We start from the raw sequence: 26,746 nt of genomic DNA, 5'->3' as shown, positions 1-26,746 counted from the left end.
TACACGGCGCCGGAACATTGAAGAGGCGTGCTAAGAACGGCTTTGAACTCCTCATCATCGTGTGCAGAAACAGCAAGTGGCTTTGTTTTCATTTTGATATTTAGCTCATTTACTGGATGAAATCATTAAGCATTGTGTAATATTTACTGGAAATGCGCAATATCAATAAAACATTTGCTCCGATTTGGCTTATTCAGTGCGTTTTGAAGTACATTTTGAATTTGACTTCTTGCTTGCAGAGCAAGGTACAAACCGAAGCGGGTTTATTATTTTTATTTATGTATTTTTTAATCTGCCCGGATTTATATTTTTTAAATATACTTAATGCACATTGCCTGTGCAGCATGTCAGTAGAAAATACATACTGGTACAGTCCTAGTTACAAGTACTATCGGAATTGACACAATCTCTTACCTCAGACTGGCGACAAACAGGGGGACACTGGAGCTCACTGGTTCAAATAGACTTAAGATTTCAGATTTCTCTGATCCGAACCATTTGGGACCGGACGCTGTTTAGATTAGTAGTGAGTTGTTCATGGTCCTGATACTAACATGTACTGATATATATTGAGTGCAGATTAGTGAAAATCAGCTGCACTGTATGCAGGACTGCTTGCATTAAATGGGGCTGCATTGTAATCTGCTAACTAAACCTTTTATTATTATTATTATTATTATTATTAATGCAATTAATTTATATTTTTTCACTATAGTGTGGTGGTAGGAGATTGAGAAATATGTAAAAATGAAAACTGTAGAACTAAGATTTAGATATGAGATTTCATCCAGGTCCCAGAATGGCATCTCCAGGTGTCTGCATACATCCCTGTTATCAACCAGCACTGTTCTTTGGTAAATAGTCCAGACTGGCTTCTCCTCAAAGGAAATTCCTTTCGATGATATACATCCTCCTTTCATTTCTTTATTTTATGTCCACTTTCTGTAATGTGCCTTATTCCAGTCATTAATACCACACTAGGAATTGTAGATAATGTTCTGTATACAACTGCTTTGTGAAGTAACTAAAATAGGTCTGTGTATGCTTGATGATGTCTTTCAATTGGGTAGCATCTGAACCAGCAGTCACCTCTAGTTCATGTTTGAAAGTTTATTTCGATCTTCCTGTGTCTTAGAAAAAAATGGTGCATGGACAGCATGGCATGCAGAGTTCCAGGTGTCCTCAGAGTGACAGTGGTTTAAGTTGGGTATGGAATGGGTACCTTGTCATGTTGAGACAGAATCACTTGGATCCTTCAACTTAACAAGCTAAGATGGGCCGAATGGCCTCCTCTTCTTCATTAATTTTCTTATGTTCTTATATTCAATTATTATTTGTTTATTTAGCAGAGACCTTTATCCAAAGCGACTTACAGAGACTAGGGTGTGTGAACTATGCATCAGCTGCAGAGCCACTTAAAACAATGCCTCACCCAAAAGACAGAGCACAAGGAGGTTAAGTGACTCACTCAGGGTCACACAGTAAGTCAGTGAGTGAACCGGATTTGAACTGGGGACTCTTGGTTACACACCCTTTTTTTTTAATAAAAGGTAGCATATTATGCATGTCCTGGAACTCACAAAAATCCATAAACTAGTGATGCATATTTGTATTCATTTGATGAACTCAAACTCCAATATTCAAACACTCCCACTCACACAAATTATTATCGGAAATTACAAGTGATCCGAGTGAGTGTTCTTAATGGCATCTTTCAGACCACAAGAATCTATCAACATGTTCTGAAAAGCATATTTACAAATTACTTTCTTCTAATGAAATTCAAATTGTACCACAAGGCGCATGGAACAGATAAAAAAATATATTGTTCATAGATCATGGTCTCAATGCACAAATATTTTGGAAATCTATTTTAGATCAGATCTCAGTTGTCAATGAAACATCAAATGCCCTTCATGCTGAACTTTTAGGTTTATGCAACGCAGGTACAACCATGATTTGAGGACTTGTGTCAGTTATGCCACTCGCAGTGAATTTCCTAAAATATTGGCAATCTCATGATCACTTTGGGTAGGCAACAGAATTGCACAACGAGATGACACTGTTATACCATAAGAGACAGGGTCCAAAGTATATACTAACTTAGTATAAATAATGTTCTACTTTCAAAAAGAGCAAAATACAATGATAATGCGGTTATCCATGTCTTTAGTTTGTAGTCTACCGTGCACACTTATGGCAAAATAAGATGTAGTGGACTGGCTGAGAGAGACTTCAGTGATAATAATGATGAGAGGCCATAAACAACCCTCCTATAACCAATTAAACATTTTCAGTGTCATATATTGAAATAAGTAAAACATTATATAAGGGCACACCCAGGACAGGCACTTTTTAGGTCTGCGAGGTGGGAAGTGTTAAAACTCAAACTATACAGTACTTTCTTTAAACAAACAAAAACAACTTGGGCCAGATCATTGCACAGGAATCTGTGATTGCATATAACCTGGGATTCTAGTTTTCCGCAAAAAAAATAAATAAATAAATAAATAAATAATTAAACTGTAGGGGGTGTGCTAAATACATTTCAGAATAAAACCGGAAAAAATGAATCCTGCGTTAAATCTTGTAGCACAGCTCGACAACGACTTTTCCTGATTTACTGAATAAAAAGGCAACAGTTCAAACAAACAAGGAACACCATATGAAGCTGAAAAAGGTAATATATAGAAGGGTGCTCAAAGTTGTGTTTTTTTCACTAACGGTAACTCCACAATAGTCCACGAAAATAAATAGTAAAAAAAACAAACATGCCTGTACATTGTTGTGTAGTTTAATGCGTTACAGTTTACTGCACGCAAAATCGTCAATGTTTCTTTGTTTTTTTGTTGATCGGTGGGTTTGCCTTGCTTAAAGAAAATGCAATTTTCTCAAGAGCAGAGAAATCGCCAATGCTTTGGCATACAAGTAAGTTTAGGTGTTACATATGGTACATGTCTGTAAGCTATAGAATTCTGTACCCTTGATGAATCCACGCCGACACAGCTACATTTTTTTTTCAAAGACGGCTGGACTTGAACGCTTGATGTTTCTGAACAGTATTTACATTTAATACAATGAAAATGTGTTTTAAAAGAAAAAAAAAATGTATAAGGGTTTCGTGTATTGAGCCACTCAGGAGGCTATACTGTATATCTAGAAAAGCAGTGATGTTAAATTTGCTATTTTATTTTGCAACAGAATTATTTTGTCTTGTTTTCAAATTTGTTGCAAGCTGCAGCAGAACTCAATGGAAGTGCTTTATATAACACAGCAGTGTGTACCGCGCGTGCACTTCCAGCGATCTTTGAAAAACTGCATCTGCACAAGCATGGAATTATGTGGGGACACTGAATTCTATGGGGTAACGCTACAGAAATCTGCGTAACACCTGTCAGAACAATTTGATTTGGAGATACATGCCTCGGTTCGAATGTCAGTGAGTGAAGTTTTACAAGTTTTGTGAGGGTCTGGAACCAACTCCCCAGTAATGTTGTTGAAGCGGACAATCCTTCAAGAAGCTGCTTGATGAGATTCTGGGATCAATAAGCTACTAACAACCAAACGAGCAAGATGGGCTGAATGGCCTCCTCTCGTTTGTAAACTTTCTTATGTTCTTCTTAAGTCAAATCTGTATATGTAAAGAAAAACAACAACAAAAAAACATAACCGTTTTGCCCCCCTCCCCCTCGAGTTCGGGCCCTATAGGCACATGCCTAGTTGCCTATGCGTTAATCAGGCCCTGGCCTTATATTCTAGTTATAAAGATGTGTTCATTTATAGTTTATAGTTAATTACCTGTTGTGCGATGTCTGTCTGTTGGGGTTGGGAAGTACGTTATAAAGATGTGTTCATTTATTGTTTGTAGTTAATTACCTGTTGTGCGATGTCTGCATACATGCCAATAGTTCCGATTTCCTAGCAAATGTCCCGCGTCCCGATGCATAGGAAGAAAGTTCCGATATTTACACATAAAATATATATATATATATATATTATTATTTTGCAAAGTAGAGTTAGTGAAAACCACATGCTGTGCACTTTGTGTGGCTGACACATTTGCTGATCACTAACTTAGCGGTATACAAAGGTATGAACGCTTCTTTGTGTCTGTTTACTGATATGCTGGTCGTGCGGTTTTGAGTTGAAGTGATAACGTCTTATGATAATGTTTTTTGCGTATGACCTCTACCCCACAGGGGACGAGCGTCCCGCTGAACAGTTTCCAAATGCTGGCAAGTATGTATCTCTCTGTTGGGGTTGGGAAGTACGTGCTGTGTGTGAGTGAGTGAGTGTGTGAATGGTGTTAGCTGTTAGCTGCCAATAAAAACCACATTGTACTCAAAAAGCTTTGCTGTGTGTGTCAATTACTCCCGTGCTCGCTACAATATCTGGTTTTGTACTGACCTTGAATTATTTATCAATGCTTTTATCGTATATAAATGTGTCCTTTTCCTTTCCTTATGCCACATTGTTTGCCATGCACTATGTATTTCGTCTTTGATTCCCTTTTTAACCTCACATTTTCCTAATGGGATACCGGTATTCAATTAAACTCTTTCCATTTGTAATGCATTTGTTGCAACAGTACTGCAGACAATGTAATTCCCCTTCAATCTCACAATTGCCTGGGACCCAAATTATCCTAATTGTAATGGCTTTATTGTTCTGCGAACGCGCAGTAATACCCACACCTCACCCAGGGCCGTGTTAAGCCAATGGGCTACATGGGCTGAAGCCCGGGGCCCCGCCTCCTAGGGGGGCCCCCGTCGTCCCTGTAAAGCAGTGGTCCTCAAAGTGGTGCCCGCTGGCAAATTCTGTGTTGCTCGCTTATGCTGTGCTTGTACGTACTCGACATATTTTTTTCTTTCCTGAAGTACCTGCGATACGATCATCCAACTGAATATCTGCATTTTCTCTGCGGTAGCCCAACCATAAATTAACTGGGTGGGACATTAACTCTGTCTGTTTCAGTTGCAGGTACTGACAGTAAGTTTAACCAATAGGAGAATCAAATATCTGCCAAGTTTACGCAGTTGTCCAATCATAATTAAGCAGAGGCCGTTCACGGTATTCTGCATGAAAATTGAAGGCGAGTGAGTAGCCAATGGGAAAGTGAAAGATCCGACAGCTGTCCAATCATTCGTGAGCAGAGGCGGGCTGTTAATATGCCGGGTAAACACTGAATTTCGCCGACTGTTATTGAGAAAAATAATACATTTCAGTATTTAGAATTGAATTTTCTCTATATATATTTTTTTAATTTCACCAGACAAGGGAAACACCGTAGTAGATTTAGTTACAAATCCACTTTCTCTGAATAATTGTACTGGGAGATGAGCGATCTTTAAAAAAGAGTAGTGTTGACAGATTTGACAAATTGACACAAAGCGAGACGCTACATGGTTATCTATGTAAACATGTTATTTAAAAATATTTGCATTGCGTATTTTATATGAATTATTTGAAAAATAAGCGCAGCACACACAATTACTGCCTGAGACTTGGCCTTATCAGCGTAAACAAAGAATAACTCCCACTAAAACTCTCTATATAACGTTATACTATAAGAACCTATGCAATAGTCAGCGTGCCCGCAAACAGCCAAGTAAGATCAATTTATGCCCGTGCCCAAATTACTTTGAGGACCACTGCTGTAAAGTCAAACTGATAACGTTTGGCAAATAAAAAAAGCACGTACTAAACTAAACAATTTGGCTATTTTTTAAAACATTTTGTGTCCTTTTGGCATGCCGTAGTTATTTGACGAAATAAAAAAAATCTTGTGCTAACTCAAATAAGAAAAGCTGAGTAGCGGTGCGAAAAAAAGAAAAATCACTAAACTCAAACTAGCTAAATCCGAGGAGGTTATAAATAGTACCCCAAAACTCACTAAACTCTTTAAAAGTCAGTGTCAGAAGAATGAAAAGTTAGGAAGAGACACATGAGTCAGAGGAGCAAGCAGAGAGCAGCGAGTCGGTTAGCGCTGAGTGCACAGCCACTACAGAGGAGAAAAACGAGAGCCAGCCATTGAACTGCCAATTTAAGGCGAGAGAAACTGACAAAACAGATAATGCTATTGCTAGCTCTGATACGGCATGTTGGGGTCCGATAACTGAGGAGGTGAGGTCGCACTAGGTGAGCAAGTGTCCCCTTATTTGCCAGTAAGACAGTACTTTTTCCGCCTCATAGAGAATTTAATGAATTACTGAATTTAATGACTCAATCATTTAACTCTCATGTTCACTGAACATGACCTGCTTCGCCAACTGGACTTCACGGACATTAGTAAGGAATTATTTTTTAAGTTTTAAGGCAAGAAAGCATAAGATCTAGCAATGGTAAGTCAAATGTGTCTTTATACTTTGCAATGTTAAGGAGGCTTGAGAGTAGCGCCGACTACACTATGTTTTTGTCTAATGTCATATCATGCTGTGCTGCCTGAAACATGGTCCCACCGACTACAACTAGCGTTGATTTAATTCGAAACGATGCAGTCGGTAATGAGAGCTAGTGGTAGTACTGACTACCATACTATTTTGCATGCCATAGCTACTGTGATGTGAGTGGTAACGCTGTCCACTGTCTATTCGAATGACATTATTGTGTTGGTATTGTATGAGTTTGTGCTTGGGGGGGTGGGTTCTCCAAGGGGGCCCCTGAAATGTCAGTAGCCCTGGGCCCCCAAATACCTTAATACGGGCCTGACCTCACCTGTGCCAATTTTTCACGTGCAGCGCAGAAAGATGAATACACGCCGCCCCTTCCGTTGTACGTGATGCTTTTGAAAGATGGATACAATGAAAAAAAGTGGTTGTTTTTTTTCCCACTTGGTTGCTACAGAAATGTATCTCATATATATATATATATATTGTGGAATATTGATAGTTAGTCCCCTGGGTTTTAGTTACGTTTTATTCCAGTTGAGTTATTGTAACATGATCCCTGGTACAGCTCCAATAGCTGAAGGGGTCATGGGTCATGGGGAGCCACGTCCTGCACAGATTCTAGTTCCCGCCCAGGCTAGCGTGAGCACCTTCTTGTACAGAAAAAATAAAGGAACACTTAATTAGAGTAAGTGTACGCGTGCCGTTTCTCTGAGTCAATAATTAGAAAGTTATTGAGTTTATCACATTTGGCGACGAGGAGTAAAAAAAAAAAAAAAAAAAAAAAAAAATTTAAAAAAAAAAAACCTAGAAGCAGGCTACACTTCGGACGGCAATGGCGACTTTTGGAAGCATTGGAGAGTTTGATGAGAGCACTGACTGGACGGAGTATGTGGAACGGCTTGGACACTACTTCGCAGCAAATGATATTACTGATGGAGGTAAACAACGCTCCATATTTCTAAGTGTTTGCGGTTCGAAAACATACAGTCTCATCAGGAATTTGGTATCGCCATTGAAACCTACTGATAAGAGTTTTGCTGAACTGTGCTTAATTGTTAAACAGCATAAAAACCCTAAACCGTCAGAGATTGTGCAGACTTTTAAATTTCACAATAGGTTTCGGCAGCCAGGGGAATCTGTGGCAACTTATGTAGCCGAATTGAGACGGTTGTCTGAACATTGTGTTTTCGGGGAGATGCTGGATAGGATGCTGCGTGACAGGTTGGTATGCGGCTTGCAAGATGACCGCATTCAGCGCCGTTTGTTATCGGAAACCGCGTTGGATTTTAAGAAGGCTGTGGAGATTGCTCAAGCCATGGAGGCTGCTGCGCAACAAGCTCACGATCTTAAACCGACCGCCTCAACACCACCTGTGATTCACAAGGCGATCGCAGTTGGTTCTCCTGCGATAGACTGCAGACAGGGTGAAGGGAAAAATATGTGTTACCGCTGTGGACAGCCACATGCTGCAAGAGACTGTAGATTCAAGGACGCTGTTTGCCATAACTGCAATAAGAAGGGTCACATTGCAAAAGTGTGTCGCAGTAAAAATCAGCCACGCCAACACAGAGGGGGCTGGCAACCCAAGATGCCTAAAGCTACGCATAGCTTAGAAGGGGAGGTAGATGAAGACGAACCTGAAGTTGTTTACAGTATGCACCAAGCAAAAACAGAGAAAGTAGAGCCTATTTATGTGACTGTGAAGGCGCAAGGGGAAGAATTGCAAATGGAAGTTGATACAGGGGCGTCATTCACAGTTATCAGTGAGAGCACGTACAGAGGCACGTGGCATGGCAAACAGTTACCCCCACTCAGTAAGTCTGCCATCAAGCTGCGCACGTATACAGGAGAAGAAATTAAAGTCATAGGCATCATTGCAGTGGAAGTACAGTATAACCAGCAATCATGCACGCTACCAATACTGATAGTGTTTGGTAATGGACCTAGTTTGCTAGGACGGAACTGGCTGAAGAAGCTCAAGCTGGATTGGTCTAACTTGTATCATATGGGAACTACTAGTGTGCAAGACATTTTAAACAGATATGCAGTTGTGTTTCGGGATGAACTGGGAACTTTGAGAGGAACTAAGGCTGTCATTGAAGTGGACGGAAACGTTAAGCCCAGATTCTTCAAAGCCCGTACAGTACCGTATGCATTAAAAGAAAAAGTCAGTGCTGAACTGCAGAGATTGCAAAAGGCAGGCATCATTGAACCTGTTCAGTTTTCGAAGTGGGCTGCTCCTATTGTGCCAATTATGAAGCCAGATGGGTCAATACGTATTTGTGGCGATTATAAACTGACAGTGAACCAGGCCTCCAGACTGGATGCTTATCCAATTCCGCGAGTGGAAGATTTATTCTCCAACATTACAGGGGGGCAAGCCTTTACAAAGCTGGACCTGAGCCATGCCTACCAGCAGCTGCTCCTGGAGGACAGTTCTAAGGAAGTTTTGACCATCAACACGCACAAGGGGTTGTTCCGCTACACCAGGTTGCCTTTTGGGGTGTCATCAGCTCCAGGTATTTTCCAACGCACCCTGGAAAGCCTGCTAGCAGGTTTGCCCCACGTTCTCGTGTATCTGGATGACATCCTCATAACAGGTCCTGACCCGTCAAAACACATGCAAGTTTTGGAAGAAGTTTTGAAGCGGCTTGCTGATGCAGGATTGAGACTAAAAAAACAAAAGTGCATTTTCCTAGCGCCAGAGGTGCAGTATTTAGGTCACAAGATTGACGCAGAGGGCATACACCCAGCAGAGGAGAAGGTCCGGGCAATAGCGGAAGCTCCGACGCCCAAGAATACCACAGAGTTGAAGTCATTTTTAGGGATGGTAAACTATTACCATCGTTTTCTGCCAAATTTATCAACGCTGTTGGCACCATTGCATCATCTACTACAGAAGAAGGTGCCATGGTGTTGGAAACCACAGCAGGAGAAAGCTTTCCAGTCAGCAAAGAAGCTTTTGCTAACATCACAATTGTTAGTACATTTCGACTCCAAGAAACCATTGCTCCTGGCATGCGATGCATCACCCTATGGAGTGGGAGCAGTGTTATCGCACACCCTGCCTGATGGAAGTGAAAGACCAATAAGTTTTGCATCCCGCACTTTGGCTCCAGCTGAAAAAAACTATTCTCAGCTGGATAAAGAAGCCCTCGCCATTGTGTTTGGGGTAAAAAAGTTCCATCAGTACCTGTATGGACACCATTTCACTATTTGCTCGGACCACAAGCCCTTGATGAGCCTTTTCAGCGAGAGCAAGTTGATTCCACCGATGGCTTCAGGGAGAATTCAACGGTGGGCGTTATTGCTTGCTGGTTATGAGTATGAGATACGCTACAAGAGTGGAGAGACACACAGTAATGCTGATGGACTGAGTCGTTTGCCACTGAAGGATACACCCTCACATGTGCAAACACCAGGGGATGTGGTTTTGTTACTGGAAAACCTCTCCACTTTCCCTGTCAACCTAGGGCAAATACAGTCAGGAACCAGAAGAGACCCTATATTGTCGCGAGTCCTGACATACGTGAGAAGTGGATGGCCAGCAGAAGCCGAGATGGAAGATCTGAGGCCGTATTTTAGAAGGAAGGAGGAGTTAAGTATCCAAGACAATTGTTTACTTTGGGGAAACAGAGTCATTGTACCTCCGCAAAGCCAGGAGAAAGTTATTGCTGAACTTCATGAAGCACACCCGGGCATATCTCGCATGAAGAGCCTAGCAAGAAGTATGGTGTGGTGGCCTTGCATGGACCAAGCCTTGGAGAAAAAGGTTAGAGAATGTACCATTTGCCAGAGCACACGCCATGCACCGCCACCGGCACCGCTACACCCGTGGGAGTGGCCTGACAGACCGTGGGCCCGCCTGCATGTGGATTATGCAGGTCCATTTATGGGGAAGATGTTCTTGATCCTTATTGATGCCCACTCCAAGTGGATAGATGTTCATGTTATGTCTTCTGCTACTTCTCAAGCTACCATAAGTCAACTGCGGGTTACATTTGCAACGCATGGGCTGCCCGAGATGCTAGTGACAGATAATGGAACAGCATTTACTAGCGAAGAGTTCCAGCAGTTTTGTAAGAAAAATAGCATTAAGCATGTCAGAACATCACCTTACCACCCTGCATCCAATGGGCTAGCCGAAAGAGCCGTGCAGACGGTAAAGGAGGGGTTAAAGAAAATGAGGACTGGCACAATTGAAACCAAGTTGGCCAGGTTTTTGTTCCATTACAGAATCACTCCTCAAACCACAACTGGGTCATCGCCGGCAGAATTACTGATGGGACGTAGACCACGATCGTGTTTTGATGTGCTGAGACCAGCAGTGGGAGGGAGAGTGAGAGCTGCGCAAGCTAAGCAGAAGTTTCAACATGATCAACACGCCAAAGTTCGCTTATTGAATGTAGGAGATACTGTTTATGTTCGAATGTTTGGAGTGGAGGATAAGTGGACACAAGGAACCATACTGGAGAAAGTGGGTCCAGTGTCATTCCAAGTGGAACTGACGGATGGGAGAGTGATTCGCCGTCATCAAGACCACCTAAGGAAATATCAGGCAGCGACCGTTCCACAATCTGAAAGACCAGAGGATGTCCAAGTTCCTTTGGGAGATGACTACAGCCCTAACCCAGTGCAGTTAGAGTTTTCAACAGAGGGGGTTCCAGTAGACCCAGAGCCAGCAGTAGATCCAGGGCCAGAACCAACATTAGCCCCGGCACCAGAGTTGCGCCGTTCACAAAGAGTGCGTAGAGCTCCACAGAAACTGGACTGTTAGTTTAGTTGTTCCTAGCTACGTAAGTGTTGAAAGTGAATGTAAGATAAAAACAAGACCAGTTTTAATCTGAGGTGGAGGGATGTGGAATATTGATAGTTAGTCCCCTGGGTTTTAGTTACGTTTTATTCCAGTTGAGTTATTGTAACATGATCCCTGGTACAGCTCCAATAGCTGAAGGGGTCATGGGTCATGGGGAGCCACGTCCTGCACAGATTCTAGTTCCCGCCCAGGCTAGCGTGAGCACCTTCTTGTACAGAAAAAATAAAGGAACACTTAATTAGAGTAAGTGTACGCGTGCCGTTTCTCTGAGTCAATAATTAGAAAGTTATTGAGTTTATCACATATATATATATATATATATATATATATATATATATATATATATATATACAACTTCGTTAATTAACAATAAAATAATAATAATAATAAAAACTTAGGACAGACAAGGTAAAAGCGTGCTGTATACACCGTGTAACAAAAATGACACCTTGGCATATGATGTATTATTTTTTAAGCCACAACGGTGGATAACGTCATATTTGTGTTAGACTATATACATTTCAATATTCAGTCATTTCATTTACATATCGATTGTTTGCGGTTGTTGGATATAAATTACTTTACTATAATCAAACTAACAATAGTCTTTGTCGTGAAGATTTAAATGTGGTGGTAAACAACATATCAACGTATTCTGGGTTTCTGCTCTGAAAGGAATGAATGAATGGATCTGAGCGCTTTTTTTCAATCTATCTTCAAAACAAATATTTTGCTACTCTGGATTGGTGACACACAAGAGAGTGTAACGTTTTTCAAACTAAGTTTATTGAGTACACAGCAATAAAGGAAAAACGCTTGGATCTGAAGTACTGCATAAGGTTACTGTAGGTATTTAGTCCCGCCAAGACTGCAGGCTCTATTTTTCTAATAAAACATAATGCTGTGTTATGTGTGTGTAGAACAAATAATGTAGTATTTTTACAGGGAACAAACACAATATTTTCAATTTGGACTTATAAGGTAACAACTTTCATGCAGGCGTAAAACTGTATGCAGAACTGTGTTAAACTTTGTTTATTCCCTTTATTACAGAAACCAAAACGCCGTTCAATATAAACGCACTAATGGTTAAACTGCGTTCCAAATACACAGAAAAGCAATGGAATGAGACGTTTAACCTGGTGCGCTGGTGCAAGGTAAGGGTTGTCTGTGTACAACAATTGGAATGTGTACAGTCTATACAGAAATAATTGTCATACATTGTTTTAAGTTCCATGTTTATTTTTCTTAGAATTATAGCAAAATGATCATGGCCTTCTTGTATTATGCTGCGCTGTGAGGTAATGTGGCTTTAAGTTTCTGTTGTATACGACTGTACACTATGAGTTATTGTCTTAATGTTTGGTAGACAGGTGTGTTCTTTGATTTACTTAGTTAAATTCCAGTACAGGTGTGTCCAGTAAAAACCTTTCACTGCCACATTGTTTTAACCTTTGGCCATATCGATGCTACAGAGCACATGCGTTGCAGAGTGTCATTATCAGTTATCAATGATACAGATCTTTTTCACATGTCTATTTTAAGATCATGTTTACAAACCAATTAATCTGATATGATGTTCTAGTTTTGATGTTGGCAATTCGTGTCTGGGTCAATTGCTGTTTCATCTAACAAGTATTGAAAAACATAATAACACAAGAACATAAGAAAAGTTACAAGTGAGTGGGGTCCATTTAAGCAGGTTGATGCAAGCCTGGTTTATAGCTGCAAATTTATTTTAAAAAAAATGTACCCATATAGCACTTGAAGGATTCAATGAATTGGCAGTAATAACATGGCTTGGTAACCCATTCCATACACCCACCAGTCCCTCAGTGACAAGACCTCTGGTCCCGATCTCTGTGCTAAGTTTGAGATAGTGATTGTGGTTAACATTGTTGACCCCCTTCAAGGTTTTGAAGTCTTTTGATCAAGTCTCCACTAACTCTTCTATTTTCTACGTTTTTTCAGTTCTTCCGCTCATAAATTAATATTTGGGGTTACAACTGCACCTGGGAGACGGATTCAAATCTTTCATGTAGTTGAAGATGGGACAGTCTTTCCTGTTTGAAGAGATCCTTGATGAGAAAGGTCTGAGTGGGTTAAAATAGGGTTACCATATGGCTCCAGATTAACTGGACGCTTTGAGACAGACCGGGATTTCAAAATTCCCCCTAAATTGAAAGTAATTCACGTATAAATGAGCTCCACCTTTGCTGAGATTAATCCTGCTGTGGTGGAATTGCTTGGGCGCAGCAAATAATTCACACTGATCAGCTGCTTCTGATCAGATCTTAATGAACGAATAGCTAATTTATCGATAGAGCAACGAGATGATGATGAAATAGTATTTGCAGAATAATATGGGCGATTGAATTTTAAGAAACAGAAAAAAATAGCGACTGGCTGCAATTCATTCTTGGTATAATACAATTATTTGACGCGCCTGCGGGTATTTAAGCACCATTATTAATTGTAGCTAAGGATGGTTCATTTACACCTTCATTTATTTCAATTTAGGGGCAAGTTTGAAATCCTGTTCTGTCTCATAGCGTCCGGTTAATCAGGAGTCACATGGTAACCCTAGTTAAAATGCACAGTAAATACCCACCCCTGTGTTATTTTACTGTAGATCATCTTAGGCCTAGAAAAGGGAGGGCATAAGGAGGTATTAAATATTTTATTCTTGGTTTCCTTTATAATAGTTTTCATTTTTCAATATTTTCAGGACAAATCCACAAGTGGTTTTGGCTTAGCCAGCAATCACCTGGGCTGCTTTGGACTTCAGAAAGCTTTAAATGGTAAAGTGTTCTATTACCAGAAAGTTGTCAGTGCCATTTGTGGAAAGACATTTTGGAAATGGAGGCATTTAAAGCAATGTGACAAAGGTCTGCATTCATAAGAAAAACAAATTAATTCCAAAAAGTCATTTTCATTATTTATTCTTCATTGCACAGCTTCATTTTCTGAAGAACAAACAGATTCAAATTCTAATCTATAAAGAAAGTCACAAACATGTTTCAGCCAAAAAGCCTTAATCAGTGGAGGCACCAAATGAACAAGACTATGGGTTGTAGAATTGCCAACGTAAGCAAACCACTCCTCTTAACGGATGGCATCCTTGTATTTTGGTTAAAGATTTGTCCACAACAGCATTTATTTTTCTTCCCACTCTGTACATTGAATGATGCTGCAAAGCAATATTTGCCTTTGTGTTGAATTGAATGTTCAAATAACCTAATGTATTATAACTTGACAGCTGAATTGATATACTGGTATATTATACAATATTTCTTATTTAGAAATGCTTGCATTCAAAGCTCCAATGGGACTGTAATAAATCCTATTGAAAGACGACAATGCTGCACTTTAATTGAATGTAATGCGTGTGTATTTGTAGTATTATTAAGTTAACTTTCTGCTTGTATCTCTATTCTTCAAGTTACATCCTTGACAGCCATGGCAACCAGACTAGAAACTATAGCTAAGCAAAAAGAGTAAGTGCTATTTTATTTGCATAGTGGGTCTAGGCTCCCAACAATGTTGCCTTTCTTCTTGAGTCGTACAATCAATTTACATTCTCTGGGAAGGGAAATTGTGTCACTGCAGCATTGTACATTTAGTCTTAACAGTCACGTGTGAAAGAAGATGTTCTGAAATTCAGCGGACGTGACCATCTTGCACATTAATAATGCATCACCATATTCAATGCACCAGTGGCTGAGTAACATCATATCATTCAAAAACGTCCATCTCACAGAGAGATTGTTTACAATTGTGTAGCTTGTTAGAAATGTTGGTACTGAAGCTCAGAAAAACGAAACTATGGACTAAAATATATTGGGGGTAATACACATGTTCCTACTAACTTATTATTGATTGTGTAGGGCCTGGGAATGCAGAGGTTGAATTAGCAGGAGCCCTGCCTGTAGTGGCTCCCTCTAGCGGGTCATTTCTCCACAGCAGAGTGCTTAAGGCAGTATATACTATGGGCCAAAAGTATTCAGGTTTTTACAGCAAGAAAGAATTGGCCATTTTGCAGAAGGAATAAGTGTTACAAGATAACAGATTAAATAAATCTCTTGGATGGTCTGTTATGTTTTGTTGCCTTAACTGTTTTATTTTACTTTTTACAAAGAATGGTGCTAATTGCATTTTGGGCTTGATTTAAATATGGCCATATGTAGCATATTGACAAATACATAATTCAAACGGTTCAAACCAAGTGTGCTTCCTTGTTCATACCAGGGTAGGTCATGTAACATGACTTTTTAAAGTAATTTGTTAGATGTGAAGCTCAGTGTTAAGAAAATAAGATTTTTTTTAAGTGCCCTCATGCAATTAAAATGTTGTAGTTTTTTTTTTTAAATGTTCCCTGCATAGTTAAACTTTCATTCTGCCAACAATTCAATTGCAAAATAAATGTTATGGATGGTTGAGGGGGGGGTATTTAGGAACGGGGGAAAATAAGTATTTTATCAGTACTACCCTCAGTTTAACCAAGAGGCCCTGTTTTTTTAAAGATGAATACAATAATTAATAGTATAAATCTAGCAAGAACATGTACAGTAATATAATAGCATATTCCTAAAATTAAGTTTTCTTCCTCACGTATTTGCCTTTGCACGTGCATCAAAATAGGTCTCAGCTGCTTACAACTGTGTCACAAGGCCACTAGATTATCCACATTTGAGTTTGTTGTGTTAGAGACCAATATGACTTTCAAAACAAACGCTTGCTATGCAATGCTTTTTCCAAATTGTAGTTATTTTGCAAAATTATGGTTTTAGCCTGTAAGACAATGAACAATAGTGTGTTCCTCACACCCCTCCACCTCTGTCTTGTCACAGGCTTGGATCTGAAGTAGGGTTTTAAAAAAAAGTTATTAGGAAAAGAAGTGTTAACTTGTTCTGCTTATTTGCATTTCATTTAAACATTCACCAGTTACTTTCATTACCAGGCCAGGCCTCTTGTTGCCCCTTGAAGAATGCATTGACATTTGTTTATCCAAATCTAACAAATATTTTGTGACTTTTCAGACTTGCAAAGAACTGATTTAAACTCTTGAGGTAATACAAATATTTTAAAAGGATATCTTCTCATACAACCCGTATCCTAGGAAACCTCACCTTCAAAGTTGGAAGGAGTAGACAGTTTGGATTGGACTTTGAAGGAAGGCTATGTGAAGCATGTTTTAAAAGGAATCCATTCCAGCTGTACATTTATTATAATAACCTTACATCCTATAGCAATAACTGCAAAGTAGTAAAGCACAACTTGTTCAGCTGTAAGCTCCCCTCATTGATCCATTACTGTCATTAGGAGTCCCTTTTCAAACTAAGGCTTACCAGTGGACGGGGTGGATGCTTGAAGTACATTGGAGGAGTGAGTTAACCATTACATACAGCTCTTCATTCCCTACGGGAATATCCTCATAGCAATGAAAATGGTAATGGGCTCATGTTTGGAACCAGGCTAATGCAATGACTTTCTTGCCTTGACATCTGTATGTTCATGAAAAACCTTCCTCAAATGTGTTACTCCTCTGAGGATAACGGAGTGTTTTTATTATGATACATTTCTATATTCTTTCTGCACTTCTGTGTAGATTCTTGTTTTTCAGTGCCTTGCTGTATTGATGGCAAACTTCTGAACTGGCCTTTGTCCTTTAAGGATGACTATTCCAATGTGCATGGTAAAAACTGCATTGTGTGTGTCTCCAATTTCTTATATATACAGACGTGCTCAAATTTGTTGGTACCCATACAGCTCATTGAAATAATGCTTCATTCCTCCTGAAAAGTGATGAAATTAAAAGCAATTTTATCATGTATACTTGCATGCCTTTGGTATGTCATAGAATAAAGCAAAGAAGCTGTGAAAAGAGATGAATTATTGCTTATTCTACAAAGATATTCTAAAATGGCCTGGACACATTTGTTGGTACCCCTTAGAAAAGATAATAAATAATTGGATTATAGTGATATTTCAAACTAATTAGTTTCTTTAATTAGTATCACACATGTCTCCAATCTTGTAATCAGTCATTCAGCCTATTTAAATGGAGAAAAGTAGTCATTGTGCTGTTTGGTATCATTGTGTGCACCACACTGAACATGGACCAGAGAAAGCAAAGGAGAGAGTTGTCTGAGGAGATCAGAAAGAAAATAATAGACAAGCATGGTAAAGGTAAAGGCTACAAGACCACCTCCAAGCAGCTTGATGTTCCTGTGACAACAGTTGCAAATATTATTAAGAAGTTTAAGGTCCATGGAACTGTAGCCAACCTCCCTGGGCGCGGCCGCAAGAGGAAAATCGACCCCAGATTGAACAGAAGGATAATGCGAATGGTAGAAAAAGAACCAAGGATAACTGCCAAAGAGATACAAGCTGAACTCCAAGGTGAAGGTACGTCAGTTTCTGATCGCACCATCCATCGCTTTTTGAGCGAAAGTGGGCTCCATGGAAGAAGACCCAGGAGGACTCCACTTTTGAAAGAAAAACATAAAAAAGCCAGACTGGAATTTGCTAAAATGCATATTGACAAGCCACAATCCTTCTGGGAGAATGTCCTTTGGACAGATGAGTCAAAACTTGAGCTTTTTGGCAAGTCACATCAGCTCTATGTTCACAGACGAAAAAATGAAGCTTTCAAAGAAAAGAACACCATACCTACAGTGAAACATGGAGGAGGCTCGGTTATGTTTTGGGGCTGCTTTCCTGCACCTGGCACAGGGTGCCTTGAATCTGTGCTGGGCACAATGAAATCTCAAGACTATCAAGGCATTCTGGAGCGAAACGTACTGCCCAGTGTCAGAAAGCTCTGTCTCAGTCGCAGGTCATGGGTCCTCCAGCAGGATAATGACCCAAAACACACAGCTAAAAGCACCCAAGAATGGATAAGAACAAAACATTGGACTATTCTGAAGTGGCCTTCTATGAGTCCTGATCTGAATCCTATCGAACATCTATGGAAAGAGCTGAAACTTGCAGTCTGGAGAAGGCACCCAAACCTGAGACAGCTGGAGCAGTTTGCTCAGAAAGAGTGGGCCAAACTACCTGTTAACAGGTGCAGAAGTCTCATTGAGAGCTACAGAAAACGTTTGATTGCAGTGATTGCCTCTAAAGGTTGTGCAACAAAATATTAGGTTAGCGGTCCCATCATTTTTGTCCATGCCATTTTCATTTGTTTTCTTATTTACAATATTATGTTGAATAAAAAATCAAAAGCAAAGTCTGATTTCTATTAAATATGGAATAAACAATGGTGGATGCCAATTACTTTTGTCAGTTTCAAGTTATTTCAGAGAAAATTGTGCATTCTTCGTTTTTTGTGGAGGGGTACCAACAAATTTGAGCACGTCTGTGTATACATATATATATATATATAATTTCACACAGGTTGAAGAATTTTGAAGACTTTTCAGAGAAGCTGGAAGGGCTTTCCTCTCTCTACCACATTCATGGAGATAGGTATTGCTGTACCCTGTTAAGGTTCATTACTGTGTGCTGTATGCCTTGGAACATTAAGTGTTTTTTTTGTTTTTTTTCCCCTCTCCTGTCTTTAGTAAAACCAAGATAAAGACATATTTAGCCCTGCAGTCGCTCGAGATGGATCTGATGAAAATGTCTCGGTTCCCCAGGTATTCCCTGAACACGTCAATTCGTTTACAAAAACAATCCTGCAACCTAACAATAAAACTAAATAAATGACGAGATTGGTGCTTTTAAAGCCTTTCTAAGTCTACAAAAATAAACTGTTTCTATACTTGCTTATAATTTAGCTGGCTGTAAAGTGTTCTAAAGAGCCACAACAGCATAAACTGAATTTAAAAGATGATTATTATTACGCCAACTGCCACAGGCTTAAGTTTTACAGTGTAGTAAAGAAAAGCTTGTATGGGGAGCAGACTGAAATGCTTTCTATCTGGTTGATGCTTGATGTATTGATTGCTGCTGTATCTCTAGGAATTGAAACTTGAAGGTATAACAAACATCAGTGTGCAATTTGTTGAATTAATTTCTGTTGGATTTTACTTTTGGATTTGGATTTGGCAAGTGGGTTGATTAAATTTGAACCGTATATCTAGTTTCATTGGCTGTTTCTTCAGGAGCAAAATGAACCCTGGACCAGTTTCCTCTTTTAATCTACTTGCATTATTGTGTTTGGTGTATTTAGACCAGTAGTTAACACTAACCCACGGATTGATGCCATACTGCATGGAAGAGTTGGGAACTTGGTGCCAAGGAGAGAAGGTAAACTCTTTATATCAGACCTCTAATAATCTCCACAAGCTCTGAAGTGGATATACATTCTATTCATGCTAGACATTGTTCTACCTGCATTAAAGAACAATGCATTCTCTAGTCTAGATCACACAAAGCAACATTAGAACTGAGCTGGCAAAAGTGTGTGTGTCCCTCTTCAGAAAATGCTTAAAACCCACTCATTAATGTTAGTCATACAGAGATGTACTACACAATTTTCTTTAGGGCTAAAAAATTAGATATGACAAGTAGCTTCTAATAATTCATTATAATGAAGGTCTGTTCTGCTTTCAATCTGATAAAGAAAGGTTTTTGAATAAGCTGATCTAGCAGAAATTGACTTTTTAAAATGTCAATTTCCAGTTGTATCTCTACTTCGAAATAAACTGTATCCCTTTTTAAGCTTGCATGCTGTTGCAGCATCCACCTTGTCTGCTTTTGTGTAGGTGGGGGGAACAAGTTTGGTTTGTTTTACTGCAGGGAACCCAATGAGCATTGAATACTTCATTACTCCTTATGACCAACTTGAAAAACAAATGATGCCAGATACAGTCAATGATCTCTTTTGGACTATATATTCTGTTCTTCATACTCTATACATAAAGTGTTTTAATGTTTGTAAAGTAATGTTGGGCCCTACTGTGTTCATAAAAACGTAAATGTTTTTAAGACTTTTTTTAAAACTTAGATTAAACTGTGCTTTGAAATGTGAAAATGTAATTCTAAGTCTTTCTCAAGCAGTTTTTATAAACTACAGATTTAATTTAATCAGTCCTAAGCAAAACATTAATTAACAGTCCTTTACATTGTATGAATAGGCTCATTTATTATACCCTTATTCCTTGAAGGAACAAATCATGTACTTTTTTTTTATATAAAGCAGTGTTTTAGAACTTTATCGAAACACAATGTACATGATTTATTTTTAAATGTAACTGTACCAGTTTCAACTTGGCTGCAATTGCTTTGTTGACAATTTACAGGTGGTCATATATCCTACACTTCCATAAGTGGAACCAACCTGTAATTAGTAGCCATTCAATGGGTATTGGGCTTCTCGCTTCAAATTATATGCATTTTGAAACCAGAGATTTTATTTTTCAGGTTTAAGTTGCTATGGGAATAAGGTTCTGGTCACTGTTAATGGAACAATCATTTTACACAAGCATCCTGTGGCTTCTTTGATTGAAGGTTCTCAGCAGGTAGAGAAGGAAAGGTAAACCCCCAAAAGACATTGCTTTGTTACTTTCCATTATGAATATTTTATTGACATTTCTTGTAGCACCATAAGTGACAGAGGAATGGAGATGTTGTTAATAGCTGTGGACTGCCTTGAGTTCTGGAACAATCCTGTTTGTAATCTGCTTCAACAATGTACAACAAACATGTTTTAATTACATAATCTTGCCATAATTTGCAAAGCATCTTTGTTTATGTTCCTCCTGCCTCAAGGTTGTACTAATTTTGAAGTCTTTCAGTAACATTAAGATAATAAATACAGCTTTACAGTTGTCCTTTGTATGGGAGTTGAATCCCCTGCTTAGCTGACAGATTTGTTTTTGTGAATGTGGTATTTTTTTTTACAGGACCTCTTTGTTTCGTGGTTTGGATGGAGCAGTCAGCATGGATCTGCCAGCTTGCTGCTTCATGAAATTTCCTCAGCCCTTTCCCATTCTCACCAGCTTCACTGAAAACATACAGAGGCTGACAGGTTCTGTTATTTTCTGTCCATACAGGGTAGCTGTTCTAGAAAATCCAGATCCTATACTACGGGACATGCAAGCACAAACAATTAGTCAAGCTACAGAATTTGGAATCATAAATTCTCCTAAATGACAGTTTCCACTTTAACACAATGTTGTTGAGAGAACCATCCTGCTTGCCACCCTTTGCCTTTTTAAATACTTTTGGTGGCTATTTTTGGATTAATGTCTGATCACAAATTAAAAACAAAATGTTCAGGTACACATTTTAAATGATCTGTTAAAATCAAAGAACAATCATAGTAAGTGGGATTAAAATACAATATCAGGGCTGTGATATTGTAGATCGACTTCCATCTGAATTATTTAAATCAACACCCCACCCCTACACACACACACACACACACACACACAAGTCTTGTATAGGTTTTGTCAAGTCATTGGATGGTATTTAAATATATATGCTGTACACACGGCTGAATCCTACTTAGTCGGAATCATCAGAGGCTATGCGCTACACAGATGTGTCTCAGCTGGTTGACCACTATTCATATTGATAGGGATTTCAATGGCTGAGGAGCTTCAGTACATTCCTTTCTATGAGCTGTTGACAAAGACTGTTCTGGAACAGAAACACTGTTCCAGAACAGTCTTTGTCAACAGCACATATGCTAAGAAATAAATAATAATAATAAACATTAGATCACTTGGACCAGCACTTTTTGGTGGTAAGTGCTTACTTGCTAGAATCTATAAAACACTTGCAAACAATAAAACAAAATGAAAGTTAGTTTTTCTGTTAAAATGGCTATTCACAGTGGGAGGACACTTTCCTAACTTTTTTTGTTAAGGTGCAAGCAGAAACATTTGGCTACTTAATAGTTTCTTCTGGTTGTGTTGATTAACAACAATGAGACCGGAGGGAGCTCTGATCAACAAGATTCCATTCAGCCACCCAGAACAGGTTCCTTCTATACTGGAGATACTCCGGCACCAGTCTGCTTACAACACCTTGATAGCCAGCTGCATTACAGTGAACAGTGAGTTGACAAAGGTAGCATTGTGTAGCAAATAACCACACATTTGTTAAAAAAAAAATTAAAAAATCGCTTTACAGGATTCAAATTGAGAAAAATGTCAATACAGTGATCTTGGTAAAATGGTGAAAATGTTTTGTATAGATGGATAGTGCTTGTTAATAGTGAAACTGCTCTTTATTTCATTAAAGTAATTTCTGTAGAAAATAATGTAAAATGTGTCATTACGTTGATTTCTATTGCAGTGTGGCCTTGGGAGTGAAAAGTGACGTAGTGACAATTTTTTGTAGGATTTCCTGCATCGCTTCATTTTGAAGTGAACTATTTGGCTGACAGCAGCTTTTCTGTCTCCTTCCAACACCCTTTCAATGACACTTTGGCAACAGGTAAGTGTTGATAACGTACTTCTTCTCTTCCAGGTTTGATAGTGCAGCACTGATAGCTGTAGTGATGTTGTGCTCATATTGCATCTAAATGCAAAACCATTGAGAGGACGTGGCGTGGAGTCTTTCCCATATTTAAATCAAATAAACTGGATGCAACATGAAGTGTTTTTTGGTGAGCACCTTTTGAAAGACAATTTTGTAATATGTTGTAGAAGGTAGACAAAACCAATGTGTGTTGTATTTTTTTTGTTAATACATTGCAAAAACATATCAAACAATACTGCTAGAGCAATGGTAATTATAATGTAAATGTGAAATTAGTAACTTGTAATTTGAATAGAAGAGTGAGGTTTTTTTTGCCTCCTGCTATAACTGAGGCTCCTATACTTTTCCTTAAAAAACAAACATGAAGCTGCTATATGAAATGGTTTAGGAGATATTACCAGTGGTAGGTGAAGATTTGCAAACTCAAGTGACTGAGTAATTATATAAAAAAGGGAGAAACACCATTCTTTGCAAAGAGCTTTATTATACAAGTTATAAATATGGTTCTGCATTCATATGCTAAAGAGAAGTGCTGTTTAACTGGTGGATATGTTGCATCAGCTCTGCTGGAAGTCCAAGCTCCCCCACTAAATCAATACACTGCATTAAAAGCTGTCCTAGATTCTGTTGTGTGACATTCACAGTTTCTGATGATGGCTGACAGCACCCTGAACTTGCGCTTTGACTCTTACAACAGTTCTGTCCAGCTTCCCCACCTGAATTGCAATAATCAGTCCCTTTGGTATTGCTGCAAGATTCAGAGTCTGGCTCCTGTGTAGGTTTTGCAATGCCCATGTCTTCAATGATGTCCGTTAACTCTCCCATGTGGGTCTGCTGCTGACTATTTTTCAATTTCTCTGTCATTCGCTCCTCCTGCTGGTCCACTTCCTGAAGTAGATGACTTACTCTAGCAGTGGTGTTGGAGTCCTTTTTTTGAAGCTGGCACCATGACTGCAAGGCACTGAAGAAAATAACAAAGAACATCTTTGTTATGAAAGCAATAAGAAAAGATCCTCAGCCTGACCACCAGGTTCACACGCATGTTGAGTCCTTTTTCTATTTCCAGATATTTTATATACCAGACCACCCCTGGCAATGTCATTGAGTTCATTAAGGTTATATCTGATTAAAGCTCTATGATTTGATCTTTATAACCAAGCCATTAAAACGTATTAAATATGTCACAATAGAACAAGTCACAATATTACTGCAAGTCATTATTGAACTTAGGCAGGAAGACTTATTTTTAAAATGTACTGGTAAATTGCACTATAATCTACAGTGATTGCTAGGCAATAACTTCAGTTGGCACACTGTAACTAGCTATTTTAACAGTCAACACATTTCAGCAAGATATAGTGTGTGATCTAAAGAGAGGAATGGTAAAATATCACTGAAAAAGAAAACTACAGAAACAAGGTGGGCAATAGGCAAGAGACACTTCACTTGGTACCCTTGTTTCATTCACAGGTCTTTAAAAGTAAACCGGCCACATGATTCAGCAGGCTCTGAAGCCCTGTCTATTTAGCAGACATCTGTCATGGGTTACCTGGAATAAAGGAACGGAGACAGTGGTTTCACTGAACCAGGATAAGATGTGATCCATGCCATTACACTATGAAACCGTTCAGATTCCTACAATAGTAACAGTAATTATGAACGTTGTCACACAAAAGTAACAAGATATAAGAGAAGTTGTAGTCCGTCCCTGTCTGTGCTATCTTGGGCTACCATTGCACTCAAAATATAACACAAAAAAAATGACTTTTTGATGCCAAGGGGCAATTCGTGCTGAAAACCGAAGTCTAAAACACGAGGGGTCAGTATCTCATGAACCACTGGGGATGTTTCTATTGTTCCAGTAAGTGAAATGATGAGGAGCAGGTAAATTGCTCCCTCCATTGAAAATGTATTTCATGGGCAATTTGGCCCTGCAAGGCTCACCTGAGAATTCCTTTGAGTTGTCCAATGACCCCCATCCTTGATGCTCCCTCTTTGTAACCCTGATTGAACCCATGCTGAAGCGAAGCCTCTTTGCCTGCATCCATACCATCTCGATATCCATCCTGATAATAAAGACATGCAAACAGTTTGGCAAAAGCCTGATCTGCACAACAGTACCATACCATTTCTTTTTTGTACACATTTAAAACAAAACTCATAAGCCAACATTTGAATTTTTAATTTTTTTTAAAGGCCCAGTGTTCCATACAGTTTGTGTTTTTGTTAACAATGTGGGACAGAGCTTTAACACACACTGCCTGTGTGTTAAAGCGCTGTCAACTAACAGAGCTTTAACACACAGGCAGCCAAAATGGCAATATGCTGTTTAAAAACAAGTATCCCGCTGTTGAGACACATTAACTTCAATTAATTCGGGTTTAATAACACCTCAAGTACATGTTTGTCATCACACAACACTGATAGCCCATCCAATGTTACTGCAGAAAACGAAAAACAATTTTCTGATTGCCTATTGATTCTTAAAACTACCCGCTTTACTTTTGCTTGTGAATCTCTACTACTACAGCCTTTATTTATACCACCAGGCACGCTCTATAAATATAGCTATATTAGCCTATACTAGATAATGAAACCAGTTGACTTTCATTCAAGCCAGGTATGTTTCTTAAATCGTGGATGTGTGTGTGTAGCGTACACTATTGTTTGTACTAGTATACTGACTGCACAGTGTGGAAATAGATACAATATAAATACACAGTTTACCTTGATCCGTTTCTCCATGTTACTCTTCCATTCCTTCTGCTGAAGATGTATGTCATCCATATCTTCATCAAACACATCCTCTCCAAAGGATGGGACTGCTTTCACCCAAGACATCGATCCTAGTTTTAAAAAAATATATGTGCAGTACACGTTTCTCTTCAACCTGCTAAAAAACAATCCACAAATAAGTACGGTCCTGATCGCGTGTGAGTTCTACTTATATAAAGTGTGTGTAAAACGTCATCGAAATGCGCGCTTTGAAACAGTTTACGGCTGATTTGAATATAGTGTCACTCACATTAGTCAATGTGCAATTGTAATAAATTGTTGCTATAACAAACCAGTAGGTTAAAAAAAAAAGTTTCGGTAGTTTGTAAGTTGAGGCGCAAAAAAAAAAAAAAAAAAAAAGATTTCTATGGGGATGTTTGAATTATGATTCAAAAGTCTATGCTATGAAATTATTTAAAAATACGGAGCACTTTTTGCCTAGCTACGTGAAAAATTCTGGCTTGAAATATCTGAGAGCCGTAATAGCCTGTAATATTATATATGTAACAATGAATCTCATAAATCGGTGTATGTGACCAATACATGTCAGTTTCTCTACCACGGGCAGCTAATTATGTTCAAGATAAGTAAGTCATTCTTTAGTTTAGCGACACCTGGGTACTGAATGAACCATGTCACTTTCCTATTGAAAGCTACATTGCGTGTATGCTAATGCTGTATTTGTATTTGTAAAAAAAAAATAATAATAAAAAAAAATAAAATAAAGCGGCGTAAAATAAGGACTGTATTGATTTATATTACTTAAATAATCACCACTGTACTTCGGAGAGTAGCACCCAGCAGGATATCTGATGTTCTGTTCCTGCAAAAAGGGAGATTGAAAACATAGATTAAATATAGAGATATATGTGTGTGTGGCAAAGATTAGAGGAGTAGTGGGATTTGTATGAATCTTTTTTCCTTCTTTTGTCAAATAGGTATCTTTAAAATTGTGGCCTCTGTTAATTCCAGGTGTTATTAAAATGGTAACTTCTTGTGGTAACTTATAACAACTATGAAAGGTACACATGGATTGCAGTTCAATTATTTCTAATACTGTGTTACTCTTTATCCATGAATATTTACAATATTTCTTCTTTAAACTATAATTAAAATGTGTTAATGCACTCAGCTGTTTGTAATGGATTACCTACCAGTAGCTGGCAGTAGTGTGCTGTCCAATACTTTTATTCATTCATCTAATATGAATATGTTTTGTGCCACATGAAAAATAACTATTTAGCCAATACTTTTAAAACTATATGTATTCATAACTAAAAATGTATTTTCCCACAATAATAGGTACATTTAAGCTAGGTGCATTATA

General features: G+C 38.7%; 1 protein-coding gene and 1 long non-coding RNA gene across 4 annotated transcripts; one reads left to right on the top strand and one right to left on the bottom strand.

Moving 5' to 3' along the window:
- Positions 1-4,959: 4,959 nt before the first annotated feature.
- LOC117394568 (uncharacterized) lies at positions 4,960-15,600 on the top strand. Of its 3 annotated transcripts, XR_004663439.2 has the most exons (5): positions 4,960-6,341; positions 12,259-12,362; positions 13,177-13,296; positions 13,934-14,006; positions 14,648-15,600. It is a non-coding gene; the product is annotated as an uncharacterized LOC117394568 (long non-coding RNA). The 3 variants fall into 3 exon arrangements; XR_009321248.1 differs by lacking the exon at positions 13,934-14,006; XR_009321254.1 differs by having other exon boundaries at positions 13,934-15,600.
- Positions 15,601-23,108: 7,508 nt separating this feature from the next.
- LOC117435267 (protein YAE1 homolog) lies at positions 23,109-25,612 on the bottom strand. The gene is made up of 3 exons (XM_034058308.3): positions 25,372-25,612; positions 24,589-24,710; positions 23,109-23,605 (listed from the first exon to the last, which is right to left on the bottom strand). The coding sequence occupies exons 1-3, from the start codon at positions 25,483-25,485 to the stop codon at positions 23,164-23,166; spliced, it is 678 nt and encodes a 225-aa protein (XP_033914199.1). The 5' UTR covers positions 25,486-25,612; the 3' UTR covers positions 23,109-23,163.
- Between the last annotated feature and the right edge of the window lie 1,134 nt (positions 25,613-26,746).

Source organism: Acipenser ruthenus, chromosome 3 (genome assembly GCF_902713425.1).
Source record: "Acipenser ruthenus chromosome 3, fAciRut3.2 maternal haplotype, whole genome shotgun sequence".
NCBI lineage: Eukaryota > Metazoa > Chordata > Actinopteri > Acipenseriformes > Acipenseridae > Acipenser > Acipenser ruthenus.
This window is presented reverse-complemented; position numbering and strand designations above follow the sequence as displayed.